This window comes from Polyergus mexicanus, unplaced genomic scaffold (assembly GCF_030449975.1).
Source record: "Polyergus mexicanus isolate NDT 795.1 unplaced genomic scaffold, iyPolMexi1.0 SCAF_23, whole genome shotgun sequence".
NCBI lineage: Eukaryota > Metazoa > Arthropoda > Insecta > Hymenoptera > Formicidae > Polyergus > Polyergus mexicanus.
In genome coordinates this window covers 5,400,255-5,422,639 of record NW_027223343.1, presented here as the reverse complement: position 1 = coordinate 5,422,639, position 22,385 = coordinate 5,400,255, and the positions used below count along the sequence as shown (strand labels likewise).

Genomic DNA, 22,385 nt, shown 5'->3' with positions numbered 1-22,385 from the left:
TACTGTGTATGTATGGTACAATGTGTCTTTACGGATTTAAGCCTGAAGGGTTTTGCTAGGCAAACAATTGATGTCTCGTTTGCCAACACGTTTATTAGCCCGTGAAATCCAGTCAGTTAATCTTATTAATTAGCGTATATTATCGCTCTGATAAGTGATCTGCTTGCATCACACGCAGCCTGTATAAGTAATGATCTCCATTTTCTGCATGCCATCAATATAATTGCGATTTGAACGTATCCGCGATTACTACCATTCAATCTCCTTGCAATTTTTCGTGGCTGATTAACCTCGTCACTATCTTTCTTCACAAGTGACTTATATATATATTTTTTTTTTCATCAAATTTGATCGATTTAATGATTTGTAGAAATCTCAAAATTTGATTGATTGATTTAATTCTTTATTCCATTGAAGAAAAAAGATTCCCTTTTCTTTCCTATTGAATTCTATATCTTCTGCGCTTCGAGTGTATTTCAGTAATTAAAAGATTCTTTTTCTTTTCCTCCAACAATGGCTTACCGTAAAATTACATGCTGATATAAGAGACATCTGATAGAAAAATCCGTAATGATAGAGACATACTTACCACTCCCCACCATAGCGCATCGGCGTAACTGGAGAAGTCTGTTTTGCCATCGGGTCCGACTGCATCTTTTTCGGCAAGGTACACGAAATAGCTGCTGAAAATGAGGCCCAGGAATCCGATGTACAGCGTTGTGATCAGCTCCTGTTATATGAAGAAAATATAATTAATTTTGCGAAGGTTATTAACAAAAATATTTTCTATTTTATAAATACAAAAATAAAAAATATATACTTTGCGCACATTCACATACACACACACACACACACGTGCTTAATTTTCTAAAAATAATTACAATTATTGCTCAGTTTTGTCCTTCAGGTATTTACATTAAAAACTTCTCGCGTACAAAAAAAAAAGAAAAAGAAATACTAAATCCAAGAAAATTCTTTTTGATTAAAAAAATTATTTATTTAAATATTTGCAAAGAAATTAGTTATTTTCATCAAGCAGCAAATATATTTGAATTAATAAAATAGAAAATAAAAGCAAAGTATGAGTTTCTTTGCCAATAAAAAAAAAAGAAATGATAAATGTTTACATTAACTTACACCTCACGGATCGTTTTCATTTTCACATATACTATAGAGGGCACATTTCTAAGTAACGCGCACTTCGAATTTTGTGGCGCTCTCTTCTGGGGAAACATGCAATTTTAAATTTTCACAGTTTTAATGCTTTTTCTGTTATAAAATAATGTTTGTTTACGTTGTATTTGTGTAAAGCAAACGTGAAAAAAGGTATTTGCTTACATTTTCGGAAACAAAGCTCCTTGAATTTCCCCATTTTTCATGCGAAGCGAGGTTCAACGCAAACCTATGTATCTAGTTTCTTAATAGTGAAGCCCTCCTGCAGGGGGGGAGGGGGTCCGGAACATACTGTCTCCACGCATATACTTTTTAATGCGTAAATATAAAGTGGAAAGTTGTAACCCCATGTGAAACCTTACTTCGCATTAAAAAGTATATGCATGGAAACAGTATGTTCCGCCCCTCCTCCCCTACGGGGGGGCCCCACTATCGAAAAACTAGACACACAGGCTTGCGTTGAACCTCGCTTTACGTGGAGTAGCAATTGTGAAAAAGTATTATATACAATTTTTTATATCTTATTAAATGATATTTATTTTATAAATCATTTGTAAGAGGATATACATCTGCCATAATGTTAAAAGATTCATCAATACGTTTATCATAATTAAATTGACGTTTAAATAAAAACTCGTAAACAAAAGAAATTCTTAGCGAAAATATACTGACAGTGACGCAAATGTAAACAAAAAAACATAAACACGCAAGTAGGATATAGTGAAAAGATCATAGAAATAAATGCGAAAATTATGATACTTCAAAATCGTATATCTCTGAAACGAGAAGAGAGCGCCACAAAACTCAATGTGCGTGTTACTTAGGAATGTGCCCTCTATAATATATGTAAAAATGAAAACGATCCGTGAGATGTAAGTCAATGTAAACATTTACCAAAGAAATATCTCCGTTACGACCGGTATCGGAAGGATGCTGAATATACTCGTCCATCGGGAAGTTAACCAAGTGTCTTTGACAGATGTATATTTCATTAATTTTATATCTCGTACGCAACTTATATAATTTTAATTTGATTCCTTATATTTTTGTCGTCACATTTATAGTTGACAATCTACAATACATTGCATACGTTTGTTATAATTCACAGATGCTGAAAATAGTCGGAAATGTTCATCTCAATAAAAAAATTTTAATTATCAAGAAATTTGCGAATTGCTTATCGCGCTAGACTCTTAATTAGCTCGTCCTTCTTTACATTACATAAGAAAAAAATTTTTTTATTATCTTTATTATAATGTTATATACTAATTTACTTCCTTTAAAAACATTTTTTAATTTTTAGCTGCTAATTTCAAAAATACAGATTTTCTTTATTTCAATAAATAATACTATCTTTAAGTAAATATTTTTTTATATTAAAATATTAAATAATATATTTTAAAAGTTAGAATTTTTATTACATCCAGGTAATAATTTATTTATTGATTAAATGCAAGTAATAATTTATTTATTAATTACATGCAAGTAATAATTTATTTATTATTTAATATAACAAAACATTTTTGAAAACAAAGTATATATATTTATTAAAAAAAAATTAAAATTAACAAAATGTATTTATTTGATTAAAAAAGATTTTATTTTTAGTGTATTAATAAAAATATTTGTTATTTTATAAATATAAAAATAAAAAATATATGTTTTGTGCACATTCACACACATACACACACACACACACGCGCGCGCGCTTAATTTTCTGAAGATAATTATATATATAATCCTTGTTAAGATTTTGTCTTCGTACATCGAGGTATTAAAACGAAAAACTTTTCGCGATGATGTACCTGACGATGTATGAAAACCACAGAGCCCAAGAGCCGCCACGTGCCACCCTGACGGTCGACATGAAGCATTCGAAGAATTTGCAAAAATCGGATACCCCTGATGGCAGAAGTGGCGAATACTTGACCGTTGCTTCCCACCGATAAAACTACCATAGACGCTACCACAACGATTAAATCTAAAAACAGATAAAAGGAGTATGTGGTAAAATATAAAGGAATAATCCGATAAATTCGTGTATATAATACATATACAGGGTGTCCCATTTTAAAAGTTTCATCCTCATAACTTTTCAGAATCAACGTTTGAAGGAAAACAACTCCGATAAAAGTTGTAGGAAACAAAAGAGGCTATCTAATAGTTGCCTTGGATTTGACATTAAAGGTCATTTTCAAGGTCATTTGAAGGTCAACTTCCGTTTTTTAAACGGGAACACCTATTTTTCATTACATATTCTTATAGCTTACTTCGAGAGCTATCCAAAATATTATAATAAAGTATTTTTTTATTAAGTACTTTTTGAGTTATTTTATATTTTAATCTGATATATTTTGATACAAAAAACAAAATATTTCGTAAAATATTCAGTTTTCGATAATCTTACCGCAATACTTTTATGTACAAAATAATGAGACAAATCAATTAGTGCCAAAAAAAGCAAATAATTGTTTAAAAAAATACATTGTAAATAATTTTCTTAAAAACAATTATTTTTTTATACTAATTGATCTGTCTCATTATCCTGTACATAGAAGTATTACGGTAAGATTATCGAAAACTAAATTATAAAATAACTCAAAAAGTATTTTATGAAAAAATACTTTATTTTAGTGTTTTGGAAAACTCTCGAGATAAGCTAGAAAAATATGTAATGAAAAATAGGAGGTTCCATTAATAAACGGAAATTGACCTTTAAATGACCTTGAAAATGACCTTTAATGTTAAATCCAAGGTCACTATTAGATAGCCCCCTTTGTTCCCTACAACTTGTATCCGACTCGTTTTCCTTCGAACGTTGATCCTGAAAAGTTATGAGGGTGGAACTTTTAAAATGGGACACCCTGTGTATATATATATATATATATATGTATGTGTGCGTGTGTGTGTGTGTGTGTGTGTGTGTGTGTGTGTGTGTGTGTGTGTGTGTGTGTGTGTGTGTGTGTGTGTAATTACAGATAGTGTTTCTGTATGTGTGCATTCATTAAAGTACAATAAATATTTCTTATCAGCCTGTATAGAATATTGATTAAGTATATACGTATAATCGATGAACGCATGGCGCGTAATCGGATTATTAATGTTTAATCCGTCGTTACCATTTATCTACAAAATTCATTTGCCCGATACCTATTGCCGATTGAAAACAATAATTCTCTCGCCACACATCCGCACACGTTATTAAAATCATGGATGTAAAATGCGTGTGATTCCGGTCGCCTTTCCGCAACCGGTCTATTAATAATAATGATCTATTTCCCACATTGCGATTATCATTTCATATTTTAGCGGTTACAGGTAAAATGGAACAAGATACAGTGCGTACCCTTAATTATTTTGGATGGAATAATATATACGCGGCGCATTAATCGAAAAACGCGGTTAATCTACCACCATATATTGCGAATTGGGAATTGAAATTTCTATAAATTTTATCATATATAGCTGTGATGTACGAAACTAAGATATTCGGAGAATTTTTCTCGAGCATATTATCTCTCGGCATTGTCGTTAGCAAGTTACAAATAATGCACGGATAATTTAAAGATCATAAGAAAATTAAAATAATTGATAATTTAAGTTAATTATAATATACTTTATATAAAAAAAATTTCCTTTCCTTTTATTTCTCATAATATTTGAAAAAAATTCGGTAATATATTTGTCATCGACGTACATAATTGTAAAATGGAATTCAAAGCGGGGGGGGGGGGCGGAGGAGGACGAATAATCAATTTTTAGTTGGGTCTGCAATTAAGAGATGAATTTTGCGCCGCGAATTGTTCGCGTGTCCTTCATTCGTCAAACGCGTCCGGCAGAACGACACGATATACACAAAGTGCCCGAAATCTTGATTTCAGCGAAATGGAATCGATATTAGGGCCAGGGCCTAATCTCGCCCTGTTGGTCGCTCAAACGGTTCAACGAGAGATACCTACGCGAGTACAAAGGGACGATTCTCACGATTCAATTCTGCACCGTCGATCGGACAATGCGAATATCGGATTAATTTCGGCCATGACACATAACATACATTTCGGGCCGCAAATCGCGGCTTGCCATTAAGAGATGAGAATGCGACCGAATAAACTCACCTATGATACAAATCGGTTTCCGTATGAATCGCAGCCGTCCGCAGAAACCCATGTACTTCGATCTGCAGCCCGCGCTCCATAATCGAACCATGTACTCGACCCCGAAGAATACCACGAGACATATTTCCTGAACAATGATCAAGAATAATTCAGATTAGTTGCACTGAAAAAAATGCACTAAATTCCCAAAAAATTATTCTGATTTAAAAAATTTATTTAAATATCTGTAAAGAAGTTAGTTATTTCGATCAAGCAAATATATCTAAATTAGTAAAATATATAAAATAAAAGCAAAAAAGCTTTTTTATTTGCAAATAAAAAAATTTTTATTTTTTTATCTTTATATTAAATTATTTCCTTCAAAAAAACATTTTTTAATTTTTAATTGCTCGTTTCGAAAGCACAGGTTTTTTTTTAATTTTAATAAATAATTTTTTATCTTCGAATATATAAAAATATTTTTTTATATTAAAATTTTTAATAATTTAAAAATTTTTAATATTTTAAAAATTATAATTTTTATAAAGGAATAATTTATTTAATATAACGAAACATTTTTGGAAATAAAATACATATTTATTTAAGAAAAAAAAAAAAAAAAAATCAAAATTAACGAAACGTATTTACTCGATTGAGAAAAATTTTAGTTCTGGAGCATGCTTATTTGGACGATGTCATAATCATTCAAATACTCCATACTCGTTCGCGTACCTTTGTTACATATGTATGTTTTGATTCCGACCAAATATATTTGCGCGGCCTGATTAAATCAATTGCCCGACACGCACTATTGTCGAGACACAAACATATTGTTTACCGAATAAAACAGATAGGTATACCTCTATTATATCAATCAAATCTTTTATTACGATAAGTATATATATATCTCTTTCGTAATAAAAGATTTGATTGATATAATAGAAGAATTGATTTGACGTAATAGAAGATTTGATTTGAGACAGTAGAAGATTTTTGAATGGATTGTAGATTTTGAGGTATATATATGTATATATACCTCGTAATAAAATGTAATTTGTATCACTCACTACCCGATGCGCAGCAGCGGAGTTGACTGCATCGAAGCTACGTTGATCTGTAACATCCAAATAGAATATAAATTGTAGCAGCATCTAAAATAAGTAATATTTCAAAAAATTATCGTTATACACATTGAATTTTATTTTCCATGTGTATAACAATAATAAACAAAAACATAATCATATAATTTTTTAAATTTTGCATAATTAAAATGCATAAATAAAAATAATGTATAGTTTATAAATTATTTCTATATATGCATTTTTGTATGCACATTGACGAGTAGTCTCATATATTCGAAAATTAATAGCCTACTTTATTCCAATCTGTCCATCTTAATAAATAGAAAAAATGAATTTGTGTGATATTTGAAATATCTATGTGAGGTATATGATCCATAATGTTTGCATTCTTAATTTAAACTTTTATTATTATCACATGATTTTTATTGTTTTTTAATATGATTTTAAGATAAATAATGTGACTTCTAATAGGTATGAAGTAATTTACAGAAACATATAATAAGTAAGAATTTATTATTACATTTATTATTATCGCAAATTTAAATGCAAGTTTTTATATATTAATATGTATCAGAAAAACATTATGAATTGTTTGGTTCGATATTAATATTTGTCATTTTGTAGATACGTTTCATACACATATATTTGATAATTTTTTCAAATCCATTATCTCATAATTAAAATAAAAAACGATTTAAACAGTTTACTCACCGATGCGATACGCAACGACAGACTTACGCAGCGTAGTACACAGTGTTGATCTATAAGATACACAAATATATATATATATATATATATATATATATATATATATATATATATATTCTAATTAAAGCAAATGTCCAAAGTAGATTTAACATGTCGAAAAATAATTGTTTCGGGCGTGAAAATTTTCTTTTATTAGATTTTTTACAAATAATAATAAATTATTCACCTTATGGTTATTTCGCCGTCACTACGATGATGATCGCAGCGCCGAGGCTCCTTCCTCTCTCTCTCTCTCTCTCATTTCACTTTGTCGCTCCTCCATGATGCTCATACTAGCAAAAACAATAAATTAAACCATGCACTCGCAAAACAATAAATCACGATTACGCGCGCTCTAATCACATCCAAATACAGTTAATAAGCGCGCAGCACTTTGCACGGCAATTTCGACTTTAATGGCGGGTAAACGCGGCAAGTTCATGGTATTGCACGGTCGCTCACGATGTTTTTAGAAATGAACTTTGCATTCGCGCGAGCAACAGAGATTTTAACGAATCATCGATAATCATAGAAACGCGCCGCATTAATACGCTAAGCGATGGAAAATTATTAAAAAACGTGATTTTAATACACGACAATTATTGTAAATATATCATGTGATGATGATTTATGATAAATTCTTATCGCTATTTATCCTACACCTATTCGAGTAAATGGAGCGCACGAAACATTTTCTTCACTAAATAACCGTTGTCCCGATATATTTAATCGCTTAATCAAGTTAGGTAATTGCGCGAATTAATACTCCCTAATCAATACATACTTGTACACCATGAACGTGTTCGACAAGGTATATTTCGCGATCGCGTCTCGAAAATTAATACGACGCCTTGTGCCGTTAATATAATAAATTACTCTGCTGTATAATAAAAGCAAGTTTTCGATAAGGATAAGGATTAGACATAAAGTCAATTTCGATTATAAATGTATGTACGAGAATAGACTCGTATCTAATGTACAAAGACTCGGAAGACGGATAGAAAATAAAAAGTACATCCATAATGGCCGCGATTATCTGATCCGCAAAAGATTCGAACTTTTGTTCTTATAATTTCCGTCTTATATGCCATAAAACTATTAAATATTCTCACAGTCTATTCAAAACAACAATTCTATTGCATATTATCGTATTTATTTGACTCGATTAACTCTTTGTCGGCTTACCTGTGCGGATATTATCGGAGCTCGAAATTTTTGCGTCCGTACGAAGCGCCGTTCCCGCGTGAAAAGAGGAAGAAACCGGTTGTAACATGTAACATCTTGAAATTAGCGACAGTATTCCTTGTCCTGATTGGTCAAGCTTTGCAGTAGTAATTCGCGAATATACCGATACTGCCTATTGGCATCGAGATATTTAAAATCAGCCAATCAATTTGAAGTAGTCGCGCGAAATCTACCGAAAATCACCGAACAGTTCTCGAACATTTGGCGCGGGAATTCAAAATTGTTTAAAGTCATTATTCAAATAATGTGATACGAATAAGTATCCAAAATTAATATTTTTCTTTCAAAATCGCATGGAAATAGGCTTGATACGATTATACGCGTTCGAGCGAGATCTCCGGCTGTTTTTATCGAATTTTATATTTTTGTATATTCAAGAATTTGTAAGATAAATGTCAAACAAGATAATATATATAATTGAGTAAATAATTTTCTTCTTATCGGGTATTTTACGTTAATTCTATACTTATAATTTTTACGCCTTTGGCAAAGGACATTGCATTTACATTCATATATTTTGTCTACAAATTAATGAGTATTTCACATATTATATCTATTAAGCAAAAAATAGACATGCGATCCTAACCAAAAAATTTGTTTATACGGTTCTCCAATCTCAAAAATCTTCTGATATAAATATATTAAAGATTTAAGGCGATTTAATAAGAAATGTTGCAAAAAACAATTCTGAGATCAAAATGGATCGTACGATCGATGCAGCTTTGCTCTCTAACGAAACTGTCAGTCGATCTGGAAGAAAAACCCAACAAGATGCAAACTTGACAGATATACATTCATATAATCATATAATGAATTGGAGGATACGTCTGTTTAATGTCAGAATGCCAATAATTATGCAGCCAACAGATGTTTTGATAAAGGCTGAAGCTGCTAGTGCGTAACCCATCGATGTTGCAACGACAAGATACTTTATTTCTAATTGTATATGTATTCTTCGTTCTGAGAATGTGTGATATGTGAAATTTTAAATCAGCGCATATAAAATTATAAAATAAAATATTACATTATTTTTTTAGTCGAATCTATATAAATAAATATAACAAACGTGTATATTATAACGTAAAGAAACTGTATAAAAAATGATCAAAAATTAATAATTTCTTTTAATAAAGTTTCCGATATACTTTTAATTTACATTGGTTTTGTAGTAAAAGGCTTATTTAATTCTATATAACTCAAAGTTGTCTTTTAAAGACCTAAATATTATAAAATAAAACCATATATGTATATTTTATTATAGATGATTATAGCACAACTCTTCTAAATTTGATGCACAAAGGCAAGAATTTGACTGGTGGAACATACAATTAATTAAATATGCTATTGACATTAAGCAGAGATTTTGAAATGGTGATTGTATCAAAGACGTGATGTGGCTTGAGTTAGATGAGGAAGTTTGGGAAATAGTTCCAATGGAATAACAGAGCTGTGCAAATTATTTTGATTAACAATAAGTGAGTAAGACATTTTATTTTCTAAGTATTATAAATATTATAAATATTTGGCAAAAAACAATTGCAATTACACAAAATAAATAATATATTTCTTTTCTTGCAAGGTATCTTAGATTGCGCTCATCAAGGACCAAGGCTTGTCATAATGAAAGGATATCCGCCCAATACTTACATGGCATTAAATTCGCCACTATTAAAAAAATATGCAATTCTTTTAAATTTGATGCACAAAGAATTTGACTGATGAAACATGCAATTAGACTCGCTGTAGACATTATATGGGAGACTTAAATTAGGAGTAGTCCCAATAGAATAAGAGGGCTATCATGCAAATTATGTTGCGATTAACGATAACTTAGTAAGACATATTTTATTTTTTAAATATTACAACCATCTATAAATATCTAGCAAAAAATACAAGTTTACTCGCCATTTTCCAATCTTGAATCAAATTGTGTATTAGTTATTGCTTGTATTTATAATTTATTAAGCAATATAGTATAACGAGTTCGAAATAACATAATTATAAAAAGAAAAAGAAACAAAGAAAATAATTTATTTGATAAAAATGTTATTCGAATCGTTTCGAATGTTTGATGTAAAAAGAAGCTTGGTAAATTTCGGAGATCTATTATCGCCGGATGCGCCAGAATTATCGTCGACTTTACGCTGAGTCCTTAGATTGGCGGATCGCATAGACATATCTATCGCATCAGACAAATTCAAATTAGAAAATTTCAAATGATTCAACGATCCCGAGGAATATCTGTAAACAATAATGAGAACAAGAAAACATTAGGAAAGAATCACGATATTATTTACATAACTTTTGTTTTCGGCATACATACAATAACGATTGTACACATATATATAACAATTCGGATTTCTTTTAAAATATGATAGTAGCGATAGTGCATTAATCAATGTCAATATATCACGATCGATATACTTTTATATTTTATATTTTACCGTGTGTTTAATGAATACATAGAAATAGGATCGGAATTCGTCAGCGTTTTCATTGTATTGGATATAGATTTCGGAGTGCTCTGTATCATTTGCAGCAGCTCCTTATTAACCTTTTCTTTTTCAGCCTTTAGATCCATATATTTCTCTAACAATATTTTCATATTGCGTCGCACGAGAAGATAATGTTTTTTCAACATCTCGTATTTGTTGTCCTTCAAGCGCATTATTGCATAAATGTATCATTATCAAAATTTAAAGATATATAGCAGAAGAATATAAGGACTATAAATATCAAAAATATAATATAAAAATATGTAAGAGATATAAGAAAAATCGTTTATGTACAAGATTGTGAAAACGTTCCATTGTTATCTTCAACTGATTGCTTTCAAATATCTCCTTGTTTAATAATATTTCCAAAATCTCAGAGAAAGACGTAAAGAGCGAAATCCTTTTAGGCATCAGTGGCTCTTCTAACAGTAAATATGCAGGATCAGTATATTTGCATTGAAAACATTGCTTTTTCACTGTAATAGGAAATATACAATAGTAGAAAATTAATCGTCTTCCTCGCCTTTTCTTTAAGAAACTTTCTTCTATTATTAATTACCTTGTTGTAAACAATCCTGACAAAAAATATGACCACACTGCGTAATATTATAGGGCAGTTTTCCTCTGTATATCGGAATGAAACACTTATTACAAATTAACGTATCCATGTGTGAATATTGCTGAAAAAATATTTATAGATCTTGTAATTTGCGATATCTAATATATTTTTTATCATCGTTTTAGCAGTTCAAGAAATTTTCTTTCTTACATATAAAGCGTGTCCGCGTATAAAGACAAAATCAAATTCACTTTTATCACGAATCTAATTTTCAATCAATCCAACAGTATTCTTTTTTCATATAATGTGAGATAATCGACACGATTCAAAATCGTTTGAAGATCGGCAAGGTTGTTAGGCTGCGTTCGGGAAGCACGCTATCTTTGTTATTTACTGAAAGTTGAACAAAGATAGAACGACGCTCGTGCGCACACGGGTGATGTTCTCGAACGCGGCCCAGATCTTCCCAAACACCACTCAGGCCCGGTTCCACAATTTACTTTAACTCGTTAATGGAAGATTAACATTGCATCCCATGTTTGATGTACGACATTCGATTGGATACATTGGACATCAGACGTAATGTGAATTCTCCATTAACGAATTAAACTTTGGTTAAAGTAAGTTGTGGAACTGGGCCTAAGTCGTTTAAAAAATGACATATTTATTTTTGTAAAGATGTGTTTCTTTTATGGCTCTTGCAGGCCAGCGCGATGATGCTTTATTTTTTCGGAAAAGCAGAGCTCTCATTGGATATCGCGCTGGTCTGCGATAGAGTCCTATATAGGCTGTATTCCGATATTCACTGACAGTACTATAGTTTACGTGTCACGTGCCCTATAGATTTTCAGTACTGACAGTGAATATCGGAACACAGCCATAATCACTAGTGACATTCTTACCCCCTCCATGCTTCCGCATGATCGCCATGTTGGGTCCGCAGCTGTCTATTTGTAATCTAAGGGCGCGTTCCACTTAACGACCGCAACGCACGCGAGCATTATCTGTCTTTGTTTAACTTTCAGTGAACAACAAAGATGAAATGATATCGTGAGCGTTGCGGTCGTCAAGTGGAACGGGCCCGTGGCGGTCAGCCAATCAGCAAGCGGAACGCATTGTCGCTTCTCTGATTATATAGGATTCTACTCGAAGCCATGTGCCTCGGGTCTATTACAATTTTTGAAACAAAGTAAAAATTGTAAAAGTAAGAAAATTTACTAGTATCTACAATTCCATTTGTCGAAATGTAGTAAAAAATCTGCTCACTTTTGTAATTTTTACCTCGTTTCAAGAATCGTAACAGGCCCCTTTTACAACATGTCAAAGTCATTGAAATCGGTGAGGTCGATGCTAATATGAAAGTTTACCAATAGAACTAAAATACATATAATTTCTAAGATAAATAATTATTTGATATAACTATATGAACTAGAACGATTAATAAAATTAATTTAATTAATTAATGACAATTAATGAAATTAATTAATAGCTGAAATAAAAGCAAATGTATTAAATGATTGTTCTTCGAAATAGCGGGACGTCACATTACATATAGCGTTTTCAAATATAGCAGGTTTAATCACCCTCTCAGAGCCATTAATGACGCCGTTGCATCGTCTCTGCCAATAAAAGGTTTGAATTTATAGTAAAATATAGTGATTAATTGAACCGAGTTGGATTAAAGGTACAATTTCATGTGCTGCAACCTCGTGCAGCAAAGAAGTCACGTGATCGAAATGGACGAATCAGCGGTCACACCGTCGTCACTCATTCGTCCATTTCGATCACGTGACCTATCTGTTGCATAAGTTTGCAGCACATGAAATTGTACCTTAACCCGTTCATTCGAAAACGCTAATAAGGGCCAATTTCACCAAGTCCGGTTAGACGAATCGGTTAAAATTAACAGGGTGACCAACAGAAAATAGAGATGAAGGAAAATGCATTTCAGTTGGAACCATCCTAATTTTAACCGTCGGTTTATCCAACCGGGCTTGGTGAAATTGGCCCTAAATAACGCTGGGAACAAAAATTCTCAAAAAATTTCCTATCCTCCGGTAGCCAATCGGCGTGCTCCAACAAGCTGGACAGCTTGGCCTTGAGAAAATATCACTGAGTCGCGCGACTAGATATCATGATATTACATAGTCGAACGCTGCTGTCTCGACTCTCGGCAAAGAGTTCACGATTCACGATACGTAAAGCGTTGATTGTTTCGCGCGACAATAATCTGGCGTACGTATATATATATATACGTACGAAGGTGCTTACGGGCAGACATTGCATTTCTAAGGATTGTCGCCTACGAAAGGTCATCGCGTAATCGTGAAGATGCAATATCCGCGCGAATGAGCGGATCTTTAGGTGAAGAATAATGTTCGTGCGGCTATGCATGTATATAGCCTTACACACATGCGTGCATACACATTCATAACAATACACACACACACACACATTATATTATATATACATATATACACGACCATCGCATTCTGTTATATCTGTGAGTTGGATTCCGGTTCTTTTCTTTTTTTTTTTATTCTTTCCAACATCGCGTTGTAGTAGTCTCGTTGACAATCTACGCGACGATCCCATCAAGTCGTCGTATCTCGCTCTTTCGCGATAGCGGATGATTTCTTATATCATTTGTGGGATAGTTGTGAATATACTCTTATATATAATGGTGCTTCGTCGTCCCTATAATTGCATATATTTCATATAAGCATCGGTTATTGGGCTCGGTTATTAATCTTTGCGAGATTATTCTCACGACGTGTTTGACAGTTATCTTTTCGCCGATCATTAATTCTTTCAACGATCGCGAACCCACGCCTCCTGCTTCGCATCGAGTATCGCGTCTGATAAGCGATCGAACAAGAAGGCGAATGCTCGAGACGCGGCTGTATTTGCGATTTTGTAAAAATTCTCGTGGTTCTTCACCGGTAGTTCTTCCGAAGAAGAAAGGAAGGACGTCGCGTGAATAAACGATATAGATCTGCATTCTTCTTATTGTTAGTGCTTATATATATATTTTTTTTTTCTTCTAACTTTCGTAAAACGAAATAAGTGCATTCTCGAAAGTTTTAAAAGAATTGTGTGTTTTTAAAAAAAATGCGCAGCCGGAAAAAATAAATTTGGCACACTCGTTTTAATACTCAATTTTTTTCCACGAAAATTTTCAGTTTCTCTTAATTAATAATAATTGAAAAAGATGCATATTAATTCCAGCATTCATGAATTATAACTAATTAGTAAATTACAAGTCATAATAAAATTAATAAGGAGAGACATAGCTAAAAGATAGTTGGAGATTATAATCTTTTTTTATTTAATTTTTCTCTTTTACTGCTACCTTTACTATTATTTCTTTCTTTTCTATCTTTATTATACTTCTATAATTATTATCTTATTTTTAATTAAATAATTTAAACATTTAGATATTATTTTAAACATGTTTATTATTTGCATTAAATCATTTTTGGCACAAGTTTTGGGGCTGCGTTTGAAAACATCACTCGTATGCCATGGGTGTCGTTCTATCTTTGTTCAATTTTTAGTAAATAACAAAGATAGAATGACACTTGCGTTCACACGAATAATGTTTCCTAACGCAGCCTAGATAAACAATTATTGTCTTCTAATTTTTACACAAATTTTATACGAACACATACAAACATTATCTTTTATATATATATATATATATATATATAGAGAGAGAGAGAGAGAGAGAGAGAGAGAATAAATTAATATTATCCATTGACAGATAACTACAACTTTAATACATTGTATCACACGTTTTGAATTACACAAAAATAAGAGAGATTGCAATCATGGAATCATCAGATAGAAAGAATGTATATCTTACGAAAACTGGTGATAATTCTTTAAACTCTGGAATGAGAGACACTATGATTGTTGGCCAGACTAATATGGCACCAGGTATATAGTATAGCCATTGTATCTACAATATATATAAAAATTACCGTACGGGTATATATTGTATTGTAATTTATACTGAAATGGAATAAATAAGCTAGTCCTAGTTAATCTTAGAATCGTAAGAGGTATGAATGTGTATGCGTGAGGTATGTGTGGATAAGGAGAATTTGTAAACCAAGTTCACTTCTTGGCTATATGGCTAAAGTTAAATAAAGTATTATTATTATATTGTAATTTATACATTTTCTTTATAGAATGTGGTGGAGAAGGCGTGATGAAACCCAATAATGTGTCGAGTGTTTCTACTAATCAAGCCAAGTGGTCTACTGGTCAGGGAAAAAATTTCATTATTAATGCAGTGCCAGTGAAGAATGAGGTACGATAACTAGTACAATAGCTTAATAATGATTTAACTATATAGAAAAATATGATTTGGAAAGTCAATAATTCCGAAAAAAAAAAGAAATTACAATAATTATATTGTAATAGTTATGCCTAATTGATACAAATAAAAAGAATGTATTGAGAGAGTTGACAATGTATTGATTCATGCCTCGCAACTACAACCATATATGAAGCCATATATAGAATAGTTATAATTAATAATAATGTATTTTTGCAGATTGTACATCTGGAAGATGGTAATGCACATTGCAACACTAAGAAAATGTATTACTACGATAGACATTATACTGGTCACGAGGAACCAGAGAGGCCAACACGTAGAGGAACAAAGAGATATAGGGACAAAGACGCACCGAAACGGGCACTGTACGTTAAGTCGGAAACGTTCGACGACAGAATTTTATTTCAAAGATGTACAATAAACTTCATATGCATGCTTCAACAATCATTAGATGCATTTTCTAGAAACAACCAAATAAGGATATTTTAATTGATACAAATTATTGATTGTTGATGCTTATGCGATTAAGTAATTACTTAATATCTCGATGTCATTATGTTGTAGATCCGCGTTTTTTTATTTTTGCCAAGAATTACGCGGCAAGATGAGGGAATTACATCCCGAGATGGGAGTAGGTGACATCGCGAAGGAATTAGGAAAATTGTGGATGAGCACGGATTTGCAAACAAAATCGAAATACATGGCTATTGCAGAAGAGGATAGAGCCAGATACGAAAGAGTATGTTGTTTGTGTCGAAACGTGTTTGATATATATATTCAGGATTATATTTATATTTGATAGATTTCTATTGTGCTATATGGTAATTTTACGATTATCTATATATTCGCAAATTTCATACAGGAAATAATTGCATACAACAAGAGAGTGAAAAATTATGATCCAGAAGTTGGAACTGTATAAGTTGTATGATGGATACACGCGGGACAGACGAAGGTGTACTATTATTCTCATTTGAGCACTCGAACGCAGCAAGACACGAGAGTACAGGACGATATTAATACTAACGTAGTATTACTGACTGTTGTATATATTATGTACACTATTGATATTGTCCGGAGAAGAGAGAAATTGATTTGCAAAAATTCGATTATATACTTATGATGATAAAAAAAAACAGCCAGATTCGGAGAAGACAAAAATTCCATTTTATAATGAATTTCTCCATCACACGCAGACGCTATATCATATACATGACTAACGTATGCTAATATATATAAATGTACCGATATATAATACAATACGAACCTCGATTATCTGAACGCTTATATAACTTGTTGGCTATTTGAGTAATCAGACATTCGGTCAATCGGCATTCGGATAATCCAAGTTTTGCTGTATAAGTTTTAGCGTTAGAATAATAATTCAAGTAACAATAACTGCTCTATACTATTATGGTACATTAATATTAAACAAGGATAATAATGATACTGGTAATGTTAGAACATAATAAAAGCATATATATTGCACTATGCACCTATATTGCATTATAAAATTACAGTAGACTGGTTCCTTAAGATACAAGAAATGAAAGAGCTGGAATGATAAAAAAAAAAGCAACATAATTCTATTACATGACAATTATATATAATTTATAGAAAATGTGCTGCAAAAGATTGTATCGAAAATAATTTTGCTGCCTCGCAATAGTGTTGATTTAATTACATAATGAATTATATAATTTTAAGATATATACAGTGGGTAAAAAGGTATATGCGGTGGATTAATTGAATTATCATAACTTTTGGATGTAAGGATTATTTATTAATTCAGACAGGGGATAACAATGAAATACAACATTAAAAAAGCTGAAAGTAGAGAATGAGGATGTCTAGGTAAATATAAGCTGTTAGACTAATGTTTGATTAAACTGTAATTAAACTTTGGTTGAGAAGGAACTGAAGAAAGATTGAAATTAGCTGTGTGTTTTAAGAAACTAGCTATTCTCGCATAAACATCAGGGCAACAGTATATGTATGTGTGTGTGTGTGTGTGTGTGCATTGGCCTAAATATCTTCACTATAGATTTTTCTAAAAAAGCGAGCTTTTTTTATTTATTTTCCTTAAAGAATATGCAGCATTATATAATATGTTTTCAACAGTTTTACATTACATTACGCGCGATTATTAATCGCAATTAAAAAATTTTCGATATTTGACTTAAACTTATGAAAACAATTTCTAATAAAACTAATTGAAAAAACTATTGTCCGAAAAATTTTAAAAAATAGTACAGAAGAACTATCAAATCATTGTCAGCAAGGCTATAATTATAGACCAAAATGAAATATTAAAGTTTATTATGTTCATGTCGCTTAGTAGCAATATGTAATAATATCTAACAAATACTTTATCAACTAGACAATTTTTTTTTGTATTTTGTTATATTTACATGTTAAAATTAAATTAACTGTATCGTTTTTTGCTGACAATAAATGTAAAATTATAAAAAATTATTTGAGACACAATGTCCTGATGTTCTTTTTTTTTTTATGTAATTTTATTTTAAATAAAATATATGTTTGAAGTATTTTGGCTACCCACTGTAAATATTTTTAATGAAGAAAATTTATATATTTCTACTTATAATTTTTCATCCCCATAGAGGGATAACAATATTTTGATAAAAATTCGAAATTTAAAAGCGGATTAATACTGATAATATGTAATTAGTAATAAATTAAGTTTATTACTAATGAGCAAGCATGAAGAAAACGCCAAAAGTATATTATGCTTTCTTACATTGAAGAAAAATCGAGAGCAGAGTGAGCATTGTACAGTGTACTTGATTTGTCTCTCCTTGCTTGTACACATATATTCATATACTTTAAATATGTATCGGGGATATATCGAGATCCCGAAACAACAGAATATTCTATGTATTTGGTTCTTTTTTTCAATAAAGGTAAAGATATACATATAAAAAAAACGCATCAGCTTCTAGATGTCTCATTTATTTTATAATAACTGCTTCTCTTGAAATTTTTTCCAAAATATATTGTCATTCGCGATTTCTAAAACGAAACCGCCAACAACTCGCACGCACATTTTTATATCATTTAAAATCTACGTACATCTATGTAAAATGTGCAATGAAAGAAAGGTAAAATAAAATAGTGAATGGTTTTGATGTATTGAAGAATACATATACACATACAGATATAATATATATATATATATATATATAATTATTTTATATATACAGGATGAAGCATTTAAAACAGACCACTTGAATAATTCGGCTATTTTTGGCGATAGAAAAAATGCATCAGACCAATTTTGCTTGGTTTCAAGGGGGACATAATCAATAGTTTTTTTGTAGGTGCAAAATTAGTGCATTTTTTTCCATCGCCAAAAGCAGCCAAGTTATTCAACTGGCCTATTTTAGATGTATGTATATAAAATTTTTATAATTATATTTATATATGTATGTGTATGTATATATGCATACATATGTATATATATGTATGGTGTGTGCGTGTATATACACTAATAATATATATATACATATATATATATATATATATATACTTTATATACATAGTTTCTTATAAAATACATGTATGTATTAACAAGTAAAAATTGATATACTTATCACATAACTAATTTGTAATATTACAATAGTGACATGGGAGATTTTCTGATCACGCTACGTTGTATCACTACTACTCAAACCGTTTTTTTGATCTAGTTTATTTGCGTTGGTCTTAACAGTATATATGAAAAAACTTAGTGCTTCCTTCTCCACTACAGGGATGGTCTTAAAATGCTTCATGAGAGTCTGTAACAAAAGTTTATTAAAATAATTCTTAAATTTATCGTTATGAAAATATTATAATGATAAAAAAAATCACGAAAATTATTCAAAAAATATTTAGAATGCGCGCGCGCATTAAAATAAAACTTTAAAACATCTCTAAAATATAATATGTATATATGTGGTGTTGTTTTGATATATTTCTTATGAATAATTAATTCACAATTAATAATGTGTATGTGTGTATGCGTATATGCATATCGTAATTGTATTTATCTTTATATATATCTTTTATATATTATTATCGTTATATTTTATTATTATTTTGTGTACATTATAGAAGAATAATAATACAGAGAATGAAATTGAGGAAAGATTGTACACTTACATCCGCTAACTGTGCTTTGTTAAGACCAGGACGTGTGGGGACCTTATAGTGCCTTTTGTACCGTCTCAAAGTACCGACTTGCAATTGGAAGAGATCAACTTCTGGGAGATCGTTGTCAGTTTCGCCTGAATCCTCCTCAGAATCCTTGCGCCTACGTTGTTGCTGCTGCTTAGTCCTCGCGCATTGGATCACTTGCTTGTGATAATCACAGATGTATATATGTCTTGCCTGTACATAGTACACAAAACAGGAATAAGAATACACTATATATAACAATAACAATAATTAGAAGATACGGTGCACATAAAAGTCACAGTTTAGAAAAACCTCTGATTGAAATGCGTTGCTTATTTTAAATAATTAGTTTATTAATTATTGATAATTAATTATAAAATGTCAGATTTTGACAGCTATAAATTTATAAACTTATAATTTATAAATTATATTTTTGTAAAGTAAATATATGATAAAGTAAACATCATAATGAGGTAATATTTCTTACATTAAAATGATAAGTTTTGCAATTTGTTGGTATTTGACTTGTTAAAACATTGCATAACATAATAACAATTTGCTTTGTTATTGAATCTGCCGTTTATCCGAAATATATATATATAATTAAATTACTTTATTCAAATTGTTGCAATTGTTGCGAATAATATGCAGAATAATTTAGGGATACCGACAAATATATCGGCGATATAAAACGTCGTACTTGGAATAATGAGAAAAATACACGCGCTTAGATTTGTAGCGTATGTGACATACGCACCATGTGATCGAGATTAAGCTTGAGCCGCCGTTGAGTGACGGTTTTCTGGATACGTTTGCTGTAGGAGGCATTGCCGGCCGGGCGGGAGCATCGCTCGCCCTCATCGACGAGGCAGCAGATCTGGTCCGCCGCCCCCCGGGAGTCCTCCTCGCCGGTGCTGAAGCCGTTCATCCTGCCTCGCTGGCGACGATTCTCGTCTCGCTGTCTAGTATCTAACGGTAGCGTCGTCCGCGTCGACGACGACGACGACGATTCGCGCTCACGTTGCGCTCGTGTCAAAAGTCTTCTTCGTTCGTGGAATAACCGGCGGCGGCCGCGGGACGGGGGCGACGACGACGACGACGATGACAGCAGCACGCTAAGCGACGTCGCTCGCTCATAATTCTCATCCGCGCGCGCGATCAATCCGAGGCTTCTAGCTCGCCGAGCCGAGCGTGCGTTCCCCTACTTCTTCCTTTATGGATTCGTCCGTCTGTCCCTTTTGGGGACGCGGTTCACAAACCTAGCTCCGCCGGTCGGCCAGTCTTTGTTCGCGGGAAATCGACGACGGTTCGTCAGAAAAATTCGGAGCACCGCGGAGATCCGGAGGTGGATCTCGGAGCGATTTAGCTGCCACGCGAAAGATCGCTCGCCGGCAATAACGGATCAAGTTTGGCACGTAGGACGTAAGTACGTATACGTATATGTATAATTTCAATTACGACACGTACGTACGCGCCGATAATTCACGCTCGAGCTACGCTGCTTTCGTACACGCGTATGTATACGTATACACGCGCGAGATTATTTGTCACAACTCCGGGAGGAGGGGGGAGGGGGGGCGCGCGGCGGCGGCGGCGGCGGCGGCAGGAGGGGGGAGGGGATCTCTCTCGCCCGAGGGATTTTTATTGTTTACTCGATCGAAAGCACGCACGACGACGACACCGTTTTCGATTGCATTCGACTCCGACTGCGCGTCCCGTCGTAAAAAATGTTTCGTCCGCGTGATGAGGATGCGATGAGGGAGGGGGGGATATCTCGCCAACAGAGAGTATTGCTAGACGATGTCCAGCGTTTTCCGCGCATGCGCATCGAACGCGGTCCGAGGAGTCGAATCTAAAAAAAGAGCATTATATTATTTCGCCTCTCCTCCCCCTCTATATTTGAACATATTTGCCTACAAAATTTGCCTAAAAATATTTGAGGAAAATCGATAAAAGATGTAACGGGCTTACATATCACATATATACAAGAGCGTATTTCACACACGTACGTCTAGTAATATTATGATCGCCAACTTTTTAAAATGAAAATACGTCACTATGTATTAAATATGTAAATTTCGCACGTGCATTTCAGAACAATTCTCGCGTAATCGTTCGGCATCAAAGCAATCCTATTCAAGACAAGATAAACTTGCGTAATCCATGTACAAGGGATATTGATTAATTATGTATTCACAAATATAATGATATGTGGTTCGAAGTTTTAAGAACGCGTATATAAAAAAAGAGGCAATACAATGGACAGGAATCTTGATCTTTCTCCAACAAAGGAAAAGATTTTACTCTTACTTTTTTTTTCTACTCGAGTTTCTTACTATAAAGTGAGTATCGAATCGTTGAATTAATTTTTATTAAAAACGAAAAATAAGGAAGAAAGGCATAAAGAGCCACGCGCAATACTTGGGGCGTAAAAATAATTGAAAAAAAAAAAAAATAAAAAAAACG

At 32.3% G+C, this 22,385-nt stretch overlaps 4 protein-coding genes and 2 long non-coding RNA genes across 7 annotated transcripts; 2 read left to right on the top strand and 4 right to left on the bottom strand.

The window, feature by feature from the left end:
• Window positions 1-529: 529 nt before the first annotated feature.
• Window positions 530-5,410, bottom strand: LOC138942806 (potassium voltage-gated channel subfamily KQT member 1-like). Its single transcript, XM_070313272.1, has 3 exons — window positions 5,289-5,410; window positions 2,979-3,154; window positions 530-730 (listed from the first exon to the last, which is right to left on the bottom strand). Exons 1-3 carry the CDS (start codon window positions 5,377-5,379, stop codon window positions 530-532), a joined length of 468 nt encoding a protein of 155 aa, XP_070169373.1. The 5' UTR covers window positions 5,380-5,410.
• An 813-nt stretch (window positions 5,411-6,223) lies between these two features.
• Window positions 6,224-8,337, bottom strand: LOC138942731 (uncharacterized). Its single transcript, XR_011448383.1, has 4 exons — window positions 8,282-8,337; window positions 7,284-7,389; window positions 7,061-7,110; window positions 6,224-6,381 (listed from the first exon to the last, which is right to left on the bottom strand). It is a non-coding gene; the product is annotated as an uncharacterized lncRNA (long non-coding RNA).
• Window positions 8,338-8,934: 597 nt separating this feature from the next.
• Window positions 8,935-10,718, top strand: LOC138942543 (uncharacterized). Its single transcript, XR_011448325.1, has 3 exons — window positions 8,935-9,235; window positions 9,603-9,816; window positions 9,921-10,718. It is a non-coding gene; the product is annotated as an uncharacterized lncRNA (long non-coding RNA).
• LOC138942542 (zip homologous protein 2-like) lies at window positions 10,224-12,063 on the bottom strand. Its single transcript, XM_070312828.1, has 5 exons — window positions 11,606-12,063; window positions 11,396-11,516; window positions 11,131-11,312; window positions 10,786-10,997; window positions 10,224-10,582 (listed from the first exon to the last, which is right to left on the bottom strand). The coding sequence occupies exons 2-5, from the start codon at window positions 11,502-11,504 to the stop codon at window positions 10,372-10,374; spliced, it is 714 nt and encodes a 237-aa protein (XP_070168929.1). The 5' UTR covers window positions 11,505-11,516; window positions 11,606-12,063; the 3' UTR covers window positions 10,224-10,371.
• Window positions 12,064-13,540: 1,477 nt separating this feature from the next.
• On the top strand, window positions 13,541-18,684 carry LOC138942656 (high mobility group protein B1). Of its 2 annotated transcripts, none has more exons than XM_070313047.1 (6): window positions 13,541-13,759; window positions 15,159-15,334; window positions 15,589-15,710; window positions 15,957-16,105; window positions 16,305-16,479; window positions 16,603-18,684. In XM_070313047.1, the coding sequence occupies exons 2-6, from the start codon at window positions 15,226-15,228 to the stop codon at window positions 16,660-16,662; spliced, it is 615 nt and encodes a 204-aa protein (XP_070169148.1). In that variant the 5' UTR covers window positions 13,541-13,759; window positions 15,159-15,225; the 3' UTR covers window positions 16,663-18,684. The 2 variants fall into 2 exon arrangements, with proteins under 2 accessions (XP_070169148.1, XP_070169149.1); XM_070313048.1 differs by lacking the exon at window positions 13,541-13,759 and adding an exon at window positions 14,257-14,406.
• Window positions 18,685-18,940: 256 nt separating this feature from the next.
• Window positions 18,941-21,678, bottom strand: Sap30 (SIN3-associated polypeptide 30). Its single transcript, XM_070313049.1, has 3 exons — window positions 20,677-21,678; window positions 19,905-20,132; window positions 18,941-19,540 (listed from the first exon to the last, which is right to left on the bottom strand). The coding sequence occupies exons 1-3, from the start codon at window positions 20,845-20,847 to the stop codon at window positions 19,409-19,411; spliced, it is 531 nt and encodes a 176-aa protein (XP_070169150.1). The 5' UTR covers window positions 20,848-21,678; the 3' UTR covers window positions 18,941-19,408.
• Window positions 21,679-22,385: the final 707 nt, after the last annotated feature.